Here is a 12,708-nt window from a genome sequence, read left to right on the forward strand (position 1 = left end):
AAACTACATGCATTCATGTCCATCGCTGCCAAAGTCTATAACAAGATCCTACTCAACAGAATCCGCACTCGCACTCAGGCTGGCTTCCGAAAAGGGCGCAGCTGCGCACAGCAGACGCACATCCTCAGGAGGATTTAGGGTTAGGGTTAGAGTTAGACAGACTGCTTATCCCTCTTTCTTATCAATTTCCGATTTCGTGGCGTAATCCATGGAAGATTATCTTTTGCCCTTGGAATTTTTTTTTTCAGGATAGCGTGACTGTTTTTTTATAACATGTGCAAAGTTGTTGACAGATGTCAAGTGAATTGGAAAGAACGATTTTTTCGCGGGATTTTTTCGTAAGTCGTTTTTCGCTCATTTTTTTCGCTGGTTCTTTAGGTTTTGTCAAGATATAAAAGATATATACAAATGTTAAAATACTGTTGAGATTTCTTGGAGTTCTTTATTTATCGTCGCAACACTTTTTATGGGGCATATGGTTTTGTATCCATCTCCTTAATTATAGCTTCCTTGAATTCTAGCCAGATTTCGTTCACTGTCTTTTTGTTTTTGATGGCTTCTATCTCCTTAAAAACTGCAGAAAGGTCTTCACTAAAACATTAGAAGGCCATTCAGGGTAGTAAGAAACATAGTGGCAGCATCAGTATTTGGCATTCTTGCAAGAGTACCAATGAACGAAATTATTTATGAAATGAATCATATACTGAACTGCGGATATGAAATCAAGTAAAGCTATGATCCTCGCAGTTATGGACGCAATTTTAGCAATTTCGCAGAAGCGAAAATTCAAGACTTCAACGGGGTTTGAACCCAGTTGTCAGTTGTCGGTTGTTCAAAAGGTGGATAACGCTATCCAGCGGATGAACAATAGCAAAACCAACCGAGTTATCCAGCGGGATAGCGCTATCCACCTTCAAAACAACCTGGGACAGCAATACAAGACAAGAGAATGCATGATAAAAGGAAACTGGTTTATCACTGTCGTTGTCCTGGGGTGATATAGAAATGAAAACCCAAGAAAACCGACCTCACTGACAAATAAATAAGCTGCATTCTCATACTGCAAAACAATAGCCCTTATGCGTGATGACGTCTGACATCTTGAAAAGGATACTCACGGTCGAACAGTATTTCACATCCAGATGATGAAAATAATTTTTTGCAAACGAGGCTTGATGGTGAACTTTTAGCAGATGCCGTCATCATGCATAAGGCCTATTTACCACAACTGTGTTCATCCAGTTCTCTGAAGCGATTGGAAAGTTTTGGATGGGAGAAATGGAAGAATATTGACTGCTAAAATTAAGTGCATTCTAAGGGCCGATTTACACGGTACGACTTTGTCGCATGCGACAACGGCTTACGACAGGCCCACGACATGTTTTACGATAGTCGCAGCGTTTTAAAACGTACACGTCAATCGTAAGTCATGTCGCGGGCCTGTCGCAAGCTTGTCTCATACGACAAAAATCGTACCGTGTAAATCGGCCCTTACACGGTACGACTTTGTCGCATGCGACAACGGCTTACGACAGGCCCACGACATGTTTTACGATTGTTGTGTACGTCAGAAAAAATGTCGTAGCATTTTAAAACATGTTTTAAAACGCTGCGACAATCGTAAGTCATGTCGTAGGCCTTTCGTGAGCTTGTCGCATGCGACAAAATCGTATCGTGTAAATCGGCCCTAATGGCATTGTATATTTAAAACAAGTCATTTGAAGCAAAACGTTTTTTTTAATAATAAGCTATTTACATGACAGTTCATTTTACTTCCAAGACTAGATATTGGTAAGATTTTTTATTCTCTTTTAAAAAAGACACGATAATTGTCTTACAAGTAAGGGAATCTTTGCTGACGTAATTGTTTTCATTTGCGTCATTAACATACAAATTTGCACACAGAAGGCATCATGCTTCTTACAAATTGACTTTGAAAGGTAAAAGAACTTGTTTAAATTAGTTAAATCTTCAATTTTAAGCCTTTTAGACAACAACAACCTTTATTCACACTATTCAGGAATAATAAAAAAGGAAGAAGAAGAAGAAGAAGAAGAAAAGAAACTACAGAAAACAAAATAATAGAAGATGTATGATTATGTGTACAATTTTTGAATCGGTGTGCAACAGCCAAAGTAGCAAAGCTTTGATAACAAGCCAGTTACAAATTCTTGGGTGACAAAAGCAATAGTGATCCTTAACATTCTTTGTAAAAGCACCATTGCTAAGAGAATATCTGGTATGTTCAAATTTTCAGAGCTCAATATGCAATGCACTTTCAATATTCAGTACTTTATTCTTGGCTGACTGATTAGAAAACGATAGCATTCTGCTAATGAGGCAAAAAATGTAAACAAAGTTTCCCTTGTAGAAGCCACTTTAGCCTTCTGGTCTTGGCAGTGAAATTTGGCCATTCAAATCTTATGAAAACAATACATTTGAAATTTTTGGGAAAAAGTTTCACCATAGCAACAACAACAACAACAATTCTCTATTAATTATTAGTTACAGACTTTTACCCGCAATTAGCGAGAGCTATTCGAGGCGGGCAAAGAAGGAAAAAAGAAAATTTAAGAGTCCCATAAATTATATCCAAGGAACAAACCTAGAAGCAATCTAGTTTGTTGTGTGGTTTATATCCAGAGTGAGCCCGGGAGGTGGACTGTACTCAATACTGGGAGTAACAAAGCAGCAGTTTCATTTATCAGTTTACGGTACACATTTTTTCACCAAGTTTGAACCCATTTCACTTTTGAGCAAAATACCAATCTCCTTACAACCAAAGAATGACATCATGCCATGGAATTATTGTCTAATTGATAATATTTTAAAAATAAATACAGTACACATTTAATATTCAATACTAATAGGAACATAATGTGCAGTCTTCTGTAAAAAGAATTTTCAACATTGTCCAAATAATACTATTCATTCATCCACAATTTACATAATATTATTAATTACATAAATTCTGTAACTTTGATTATAATGCTACAAATAAAATAATAATGATAATCATAATGACAATCAATGCCACAAGTACACAGGTTTGCCTTTTATCTGCAATGGAATAAAGGAATAAAGAATTAAAATGACTGCAAAAATATGGAGGGTGTAAACTGCAGGTTGCAGGTGGTCAACACTAATGGCCATCCGTCAAACTGACATTGGACATTTCCTTACAATTACACAACGCAATATCCCATCTTAATATGGGAAGCTTATCGCTGTAAAAAGAATGAAAACAGGCAGAATTAGAGCTTTAGTTCAACAAGTAATAGCATTTCTAAGCAAAGCTGCGCTGATCTACAGTATTTAGGTCTAAAAACCACTTTGAAGACGGTTAGCTTTTACTTGTTTTGCTGGGTACTACTATGTCAATACTCTAAAAAATTCAATTTTTCCAGGAGCTTGTCTCCTTAGTCTAGTGGATATTGGAATAATCAAGGAGAACCCATCGATCTGTGCTCAACTCTTTGGCTGGCCTAATCTGAATGTTCTCTGCACATTGAAATGTTTGTTTCTTTGAAGTAGATTTGAAGTCTTGAAGTAGATTGTACGTCATGTAAGTTGAATAAAAAGGGAAATGTCAGTTTGAGGGATGGCACTGAGTGTTGACCTTTGCACGTTAGGGTTGTAGGTCATTGTTTAACCAGCAGCCCGTACAAAACACAGGTCACAAGTAACAGGTCATTGTTTTACCAAATACAGAAAGAATCCTAAACATTCATTAAAGCTAACATTTGCCTAAACAAAAGTTTATAGGCCTAATGTTATCATTGCTATTAAAATGGTTAGAGTTGTTTCTGCATCCCATAACCTGCAAACTGCAATTTACTGCCTCCAACAAAAAGATGCAACCTGCTGCATTTCTTTATCAAGGGAACCTTCACTCCAACTAACAATTAATTTGAAACCGAACAAAATAATGTTTGCAATCAAATTTGCACTACAGTTTTCTTTAAAGTGCCCCTAACCCCAAAATATTTTTTTCGCTAAAATGACTCTTTGCACCTGTTCGAGACGCATTGCGGCCTTTTTTTCCTTTTTCTAACAAATCCTGCCATTTTATAGGCTTCGAAAGTTGCGAAAATCAAAGCATCTTGTGTTCACGACCGAGTCAGAAGGGGAGTGGGTCTATTCCTGATGTGACGTCACAATCTAATTTGCATGCATTTTTACAAAGAGTTAATGCCATGTAAATAAGTTTGTGACGTCACATCAGGAATAGGCCCACTCCCCTTCTGACTCGGTCGTGAACACAAGATGCTTGGATGTTCGCAACTTTCGAAGCCTATAAAATGGCAGGATTTGTTTGAAAAATGAAAAAATGGCCGCAATGCGTTTCGAACAGGTGCAAAGGTTAATTTTAGCAAAAAAAATATTTTGGGGTTAGGGGCACTTTAAAGAAGTGTCTGTATAAATGAAATGAATTTTAGAATCACTTATTTTCACTTTCAAATTTCCAGGGTGCTGCCATGTTGCATAATATTGTGACCTGTTACCATTGCCCTTAAAGTTATTGTTTTAAAACAATAAAGCGACCATGACACTTCACAATTAAACAAGATGGCGGTGCTCAGGAAATTTGAAAGCCAAAACAAGAACACTTTAAGTTAGTGTTTTTGAAATTCATCTCTTTCAGATGGATGGTGCATAACAAAATTGTAATCGTATGGGCCCGATAGCAATTAAGGATTAATTTCATGTGTATAATTTTTCAAAGTTTGCACAAAATTGCCCAAGTCATGAAATGACGAGGCAATTTGGAAAACATTGAATATACAAGTGAAATAACTATAATCCTTAAAAGTTAACCTGTTCAGCCCTAAAGCAGCCTAAACCAGCCTACTTAGTATTTTACTCTGTCCAACGCCAGATGATTTAACTCGTCATTGCAGGGGGACCACCAGCAGTCACACATTATTATTATTATTATTATTATTATTTCACAAGGGCTTGGAGCAAAGAACCTCTTGTAACCTTGCTTGCTATGATTATTAACAATTATTCGCCGAAGGCGAAGTGATTATCGGTGAATCTTCACCGAGACAAAAATTATTGTTTTAGTATAAAGACACCGGTGATTATTTCAAAAAAGAGAAAAAAAAAACATTTCAACGCGAACTCATCTTCACTTACAGTGGCAAAACGACTACTGGCAGCCATTTTGTCCGTCGAGGTGATTATCAGCTGATAATCCGAGATAGCGAGCCAATGAGAGCGCGCAATTTTGTATAATCACCTGAGTGTGTGTTTATACTAAAAGTAAATGTTCACCAATCAGGATCAAGTAATCATGCCCTTATCATTAAAAACTAAATAAATGATCCTCCATCTTAGCCAATCGGCAGTCAGTAATTTTGTCCATTATGCCAGAAAAATATTTATCAAAATTGCTACACTGATATGCTTATTCCATAAAATGTTCTACTGTACAACGACAATGGAAGACAGACCAGACATAAACATAAAATGAAAATATGACCCACCATCAGACAATCTGAGGACCTTCTCTACTTTGAGAACAGTTTGTTGCAACTTGGAGTCTGTCATTTCTAATTCATGTCCAAAATCATCTAAGATTCTGATAAGATACAAAATTAAATATCTCCTCATTCCATCAAATTAATAAAACATGGCTTGATAACCAGGGGTTTCAATAGCTTTTGCAGTAGATGACTGGGGTAATCAATGTAAATGGCGGTCACTCTTACCTTTTACAAGGGTTTCAGTGAAAATCTAGGCAGAGTAGCCGGTGGTGAGAGACATTTCTGACAAACAGACGGCGGTATACCGCCGGTGAGCGGCTTCTAGAATGAAACCTCTGGATAACATATACATATTGTAGATAACTTCTTACACATTGATAACTTCAAGTTATCAATGCAAGAAGGAAATAGGACACTTTAAAACTACTTTCAGCAATCTTATGTACTTTTTCACTGAGTGGGAGGGCTGGACGAGAAAATATTTTCCCTGAGGTCATGACATACGGACCATGCTGCACTTGGTCCGCCCTCCATGACCGAGGGCCAAATATTTTCCTGTCCAGCCCGACATAAACTCAGTCACATTACGCATTTTATCATATGGGCTCTTTACAGTATTCTGCCTGTTCACGAGCATCAGAAGATGAAGTTTGCCTTGGACAAAAAAGTTACAAATTTGCACTGAAAGATTATCTAATGTGTTGTTTGTATTTGCTTTTCTGGCTGTGAATAACTTGGAGGTTTAGAAGCCACAAAATCCTTCAAAATCGCACCACACAGGGCAGTTCCTAATGGGGCCGTATGTATGGTTTTCCCTGCCTCCTCATGTCTCCCCAATAGTTTTACAATGGAAGTGTGTGAGGGGCCATATTAGCCTTCTCATATCCTACAGTTAGCTTGGCCAATTCTTGGCCCAAAAAAAACTACCCTCAATATAACATCAGAAATCAGAATATTTAAGCACAACAGGTTTCTACAGTTATCAATGAGCCTGCTAAAATGTTAATGCTGAGGTTTAATGTCCTACTTCCATAAAGAAAATCTCCTCCCTTTTTCCTTTATATTCCAAAGTTTGTTTTCCTATCACTTTCCTAGCACAATTTTGTGTCTGTTCTTAACAGAACATTGTTTCGTTAAGTTAAAAGACTTTTATTGAATGGTCTGCCATTACAGCACACACCTGTACTTATAATCTTGAGAGAGATAGGCCAAGAAAAAAATTATGTCAAACACTCAATCGCCTATTAGTAAGAATTCACTGTTTGAACACAACTGATAATACGAGCACGCCGCACTAGAGTTTCGGGCTTTCAAGTTACTAACTTTGTGTCGTGCATCACTCATATAAGTTGCATTTAGAGTTGACTGAAGATTTGATGTCACTCTCTCATTGATCCAGCTCTCTGGAACCTACAGGTCAGTTTTAAACATGAGACCTGTACTCAAAGGAAAAAACTTTGTATCAAAATTGAAGCTCAAATTTTTACCAATCAAATGTTCAGCAAACAAACCTTTAAAACTTGAAGAAGAAGACAATGAATTTTTGATCATAGTGAAACTTTTCCAATTTCAAACTTTCTTAATACAAGTTTCAATTTATTTTTCACTGGCTTGCATTCAATACTGTGAACAGAATATACAGCCAAGAAACTGGTTTTAAAAAAATTTAAACCATGTATTGAAAACTTCACACTTACAAATTTTGCTCTTCAATTTCGTCTCCTATCTTCTTCCCCATGGTTTTTAGCACTCCAACACTGTGTCCCACCATATCTAACTGTTCATCTTGTGCTCGAATCATCAGCTTTCAAAAAACAAAATATGGTTTGTGATTAGTCGGAACCCACTTCAAATGCCATTGTTAATAATTTAAGGGTCAAACCACAACTTCAACATTAATTTTGAACTCCCCCACCGGTCAAATGTGACCACCTAAGCAATCCCTGGGGGTGCAGGGATGGCGCAGTGGTGAGAGCACTCGCCTCCCACCAATGTAGCCCGGGTTCGATTCCCGGACTCGGCGTCATATGTGGGTTGAGTTTGTTGGTTCTCTACTCTGCACCGAGAGGTTTTCTCCGGGCACTCCGGTTTCCCCTCTCCTCAAAAACCAACATTTGACTTGATTTACTTTCATTGTTCATTTCAGTTTACAGTGTCCCCAATTAGCGCTCCAGCGCTAGAACGACTAGACACTTAAATAAAGTTCCTTTCCTTTCCTTTTCTGACCTGGGTTGTTCAAATTCCACTTCCCTAAGTCAACTGGTGATTCAAATGCTTCATTTTATGACCATTTCTGATCAATATACAGTTAAAAGTATGAGGCAGCAAGGCATGTGAGCCAGACAAACTGGAAAGTGTAGCCACCCTCGCAAGGTGATGCAACAGCTGAAAAAATCGCAGAAATAAAAATTGTGGGAAATTGAATGAGTTGAATTTTTTGTGACAAAGTCAAGAACTATGACTTGTCACTTGTGTAGCCATGTTGCAACATTTTGCCTTGCATTCGTGACAATTTGTGATGCGTCAAGGGGTTATTGAGCCAATCAGATGCAAGAACGTCATCAATGTTTGGGTTTTCACAACATGGCGGATGCCAAGTTGTCACCAAGTGTAGCCACCACTGCTAGTTGGCAACGCCACAATTTAAAAAAAAATTGCATCACCATTGCAAGCAAAAAATCGCTTGTGTAGCTGCAGTTTTAGGAGGCAAAGGGTTAATAAATTAAGCATGAAAAAGTTTACAGAAAGGGCAAGCTGAGGTTAGTGTTAGCTGTTATATGGAAACTATTTGTTATGCTTCGTTGCCTCATATACTGTATTGCCCAAACAAAACATGCATCAGATGATCAAAAATATTATTATGTCTCCAACACAGCCACCATACAAGTTCAATATTAATATTATAATTCTATACCACTTTTTAACCAAGAGTGAGGTCATTACAGGGAAATCTCAGACCTCGGCCATGATATATTGACCGAGCGATAGCAGGGTCAAAACATCAAGGCCGAGGTCTGAGATTTCCCTGTAATGACCGAACGGATGAGGTTAATAAGTTATTTATGTTATGGCGCTTTTTTTTTTTTGTTCCGTTTTGGCCTGTTCTTTGTCCTTTGGATAATAAAACTTGCTCTCGCTGTGGCTGTCTTCGTCACTTGTACTAAAGAAGTATCTGTATGCTAGTTTTTCTTTCAGTTATTGAAAATATAGTTATACTTTATTGTTGTTTTTGCCCACATGCTCGTAGCTTTTAGTCTCAACTCAAAAGAGCTTCATAATGCCCGGTCATTACAAGAAAATCTTGCCCGCTCAGCAGGCAATCAGAGCATGCATACTATTGTAGCCATATAATAAATCCAAGGTACTATGTAAGATGAGTCATCTGAGTTTACCAAATGCAGTCAAAGAGTTGGCAAGACCAGATTTGCCAACTCCTGAATTTATATCAACTTGACAGCTTGTAAATCGCCAACCCATTGGCCCCCTACAGATGGGTTTATAAACCAATTGACACATGAACCACCCTGGACTGCCCCCATTGACGAGTAAAATCGTCTGGTGTTAGACAGAGTAAAATCTGTTAAGCTCCACTCCTAGCTGGAGTCAATGGGTGAACAATGTTGTGTCTAGCCCTTTTACCCCTGAAACCACCCCTATTGATGAGAAAAATCATCTGGTGGTAGACAGAGTCAATTGTTACCCTCTACACAAGGGTACACAAGCTGCAACCTTTGGACATCATCTTTTTACTCTAAAATCCTGGCCAAACATTTGTGATACTTTTTTCTGCTACCAAAAAACAGGAGTAAAAAGGACTGTATGTCTTCTCCCTTGAGGTTGTACAAAAAAATCTTTCAAGGAAACTGAAGTTCAGGCAAAAATCAAATCAAACTACCGTAAACGTCCATGTATAAACCGCATCCGTAGATAAGCCGCACCCTGAATTTAGAAGCGCAGATTTTGGAAAAAAATGTAATACAATTAAGTTTGAAGTTCCAGTAACTTTCTATTGCTATAAACCAACAAGGTCAAACAATCAAGGTTTTACCATAAAGTTGAAATTCCTTCCATTGAAACAAAACAAACGAGTGCTTAGTAGCCAAGCTTTAAATGTGGGAGGAGTCTGGGCCAGGGCCTGGGTTATCATGACCACGTCTATAAAGATGTTTTGAAACCCGCAATAGGCGAAAAAATTCATGCAGAACAGGAGCTTGATAATGCAGTCGACAACTTTGCTGAGAAGGTGGTCAAGGACAACGAAACAGAAGGCCATTTGCCTCGCGAGTACTCGTGAATTTTGTGGTATATTATCGCATGTGGCGGAAAGATATGCGTGGGAGTGACTGGGCGAAGACGTCACTGCAAACAGCTGTGCGGAGGAATGGAGATTCCTTGTACAATGTAGGTTGGTGTTTACTTGTTCGAGTAAAGTGAAAATTGATCGCTTGAAAGAACTCTTGGAGAGCAAGATTCGCCAATAAACACTCAAAGACACAAAAGGCTCCTTTAGGAGCCACCACTCATTAAAAAGTAAATGAACAACAGCAACATGCTCTCAGTTTCTTTTATGTTTCTTTCCTGAGATCTTAAGAAGTTGTATGAATATTAATTAGGTTTTTTAAAACTCCAAACACAGATGTATCCATGGATAAGCCACACCCTTGATTTATGGCTTCAATTTTGTGAAAAAAAGTGCAGCTTATACATGGACGTTTACAGTACTTGAGCAGAATTTTATTGTTAGTGAAATTATTAAGCTCACCTCCTGTTGTTGTTGCTGATCCACAATAAACCCTTGATTTGACTTTTCTATCTCGTTATCCAGTCTTGAGTATCTGTCTTTTGGTTTATCATTTCTTTTTCCTAAAAGGGCCTTAAACCAATGACATTTTATTGATGAAAAGTATACAGACAATCCTGAGCAAATTGGTTGTACTTTTGCATCATATACCACAGAATTGTTTATTGCTCATTGAAGAGTTTATCCATTACTAAATATATGTAAATATATAAAATAATAATAATTCCACATTGGTGAAATATCATGCCATTTCGCAACTAGGATATAAAGGTGAAAAAAATTCCTATGCCTACACTGTATAACAGGCCTTCTGATAGGGTGCGATTAAAAAATGCAAATTATGCGATTTTTTCAGGGCAGATTGTGCGATTAGAAAGGCCAATTATGCGATAAATAATGTAAATTATGCGATTTTTTTCTCAGCAATTTTAAGCTTGTTTTATAAGGTTTCAGGTTAAGAAAAACACTTTTTGCTGCCCTAAAGCCATTTTGAACACAAAGGAACAGTAATTATGTATCTCGATCGACATTAGTTGGGACAAATAAAAAAAACTGAGGTCTTCTGCACTACCGGTGCACCACGTTAAAAGTTGAAAGGACGCAGCTGACATGCCAAATGAATGATCAAGGTGCTTGTCAACCACGAACTTCCGAAGATGGTCAATCACAATCGGGCCATACCCCCATTTATACGAGAGAAAATAAGCCGCGGCTTTCTCTGGCTGCGGCTTACAGAACACTCGAATGTTCACCCCGTATAAATAAATGGTACAAAATCTACGTTCACGTCTTTTTCAAGCCGCGGCTTATTTTGACCTGGGAATATATATTCGTATAAATAGTTCCTTTTGCGTATTTTGTACACCGTGGCCAGAGTAAGCCGCGGCTTACATATTTTCTCTCGTATAAAAGGCCCTAATATTGTACGACGAGAAAAACATCAGTCCATCGTCCACGTTGGAGTGTACCTGTGAGGTACTTTCTTGCTCGATTGTGAGCTGTCAGATTGGGCGGAAGGTGGGAACTTCCTTCTTCATCGAAGAAAAAGCGAGCGTTTTCACAACAAACTTATCCATGAGTAAGTTTTTATCAGTTTTCAACGAAAAAAACTTACAACTTCGCTTATTTTCACAATAGCAAATCTCTTCTCTAAGAGAAGGCAACTGTGTCATTTCAGTGGTGTGTATATAAGCGCGTGTTTGTGTTGCACCAATACAAGGAGACTCGTACCAGGTCCCCGACATGAAAGCCTTGAACTTCGAATGTTTACAAAATCGAAGGTGACGAAGGTTTTTTAGCCTTTTTCCAAGATAAATCATCTTAAAAATGGCGTATTTATGCAGGAATTTCTAAGGAACGTGTTGATTTATGTTTCATTTTATGAATTTTCTGCGTCCTTTTGTGAATTATGCGATTTTTCGTGAATTGTGCGATCGGATGCGATTTGAGATCGATTGTGCGAAATCGCACCATCGCGTAATATCAGAAGGCCTGGTATAAGCACCTGAACAATTCAACAAATTACAAATGCACAGTTGAATGTTTCAAAGCTGTAGATTCAGCTAAAACTAGGTTCTACATCATTGATTGAAACCAGCATTAATGCAAAGTTACAACACACAAAAACATAGGCAGGGAATCCTCTAAGAAGCCATGGGGCTTCAGGGACAAGGATACCCCTGAGTTATCAAATTAGCAAGGCTTATACACAGTAACTTTACTTCTCTAGTAAGTAAGTAAGTATACATGTAAGTAGGTAAGTAAAGTCTTTATTTAAGAAGGGTAGCACAAAATACATGTAGCATATATTAAATACTAATAAACTAGTGGTCCTCATTACAAGATTAAATTAAAATAATTAATAATTAAAGGTTGCAATAAAATTTACCGGTAGCATATCTAGTCTGCCGTGAATGAGTCTCACTGAGTCTCACTGGTAAGTACTAATTATTAAGCTTGTAGGATATAAACTGAAGAGCGCAACAGGCTAAGCTAAAGAACTTGAGAAGAATTGTTTAATAATAATTTTATAGTAAGTTGTTGAGGTAAATAATTATTGTGTGTTTAACATCTAAGAGTTGTAATCAACATTACTTTTTAAAAATATAAGATAATATATCTTACATCTCTTGATGAGTTTTCCACTTTAGCTTTAGCAGATGGACTGTTCATGTGTTCCTTGATGTTATTTACACTGTCTCTTGTCTGTTTTATGAATTGCTTTCTGTGATGAACCTCAGTGATATCAATGTTAAATTTCCTTGGATTTGCTTCAACTATCCCTACAGTTTCATCAAGATCTTCTAAATCCCATTCAATACTTCTAAGGTTGTTGCGTAGTTCATTTGTTGTCCAGTTATATTCATCTTTTCCAACCGTACGAGGATTGTCCAACAGATCTTGCCACCTTCTATA

At 37.6% G+C, this 12,708-nt stretch overlaps 1 protein-coding gene across 1 annotated transcript in view; it reads right to left on the reverse strand.

Annotated features, from left to right (window-relative positions):
• Positions 1-1,717: 1,717 nt before the first annotated feature.
• The window catches only part of LOC138029861 (syntaxin-6-like), an 11,870-nt gene continuing 879 nt past the window's right edge, over positions 1,718-12,708 (reverse strand). Inside the window, exons 2-6 of the mRNA XM_068877682.1 lie at positions 12,418-12,708; positions 10,255-10,365; positions 7,190-7,296; positions 5,493-5,587; positions 1,718-3,060 (exon numbers count right to left, since the gene is read on the reverse strand). The exon at positions 12,418-12,708 is cut by the window's right edge and continues 37 nt beyond it. Coding sequence (XP_068733783.1) covers positions 2,984-3,060; positions 5,493-5,587; positions 7,190-7,296; positions 10,255-10,365; positions 12,418-12,708 — 681 coding nt within the window. The 3' untranslated portion in view covers positions 1,718-2,983. The remainder of the gene's footprint in view (positions 3,061-5,492; positions 5,588-7,189; positions 7,297-10,254; positions 10,366-12,417) is intronic.

The sequence above is a fragment of the Montipora capricornis genome, chromosome 2 (genome assembly GCF_036669925.1).
Source record: "Montipora capricornis isolate CH-2021 chromosome 2, ASM3666992v2, whole genome shotgun sequence".
Classification (NCBI taxonomy): domain Eukaryota; kingdom Metazoa; phylum Cnidaria; class Anthozoa; order Scleractinia; family Acroporidae; genus Montipora; species Montipora capricornis.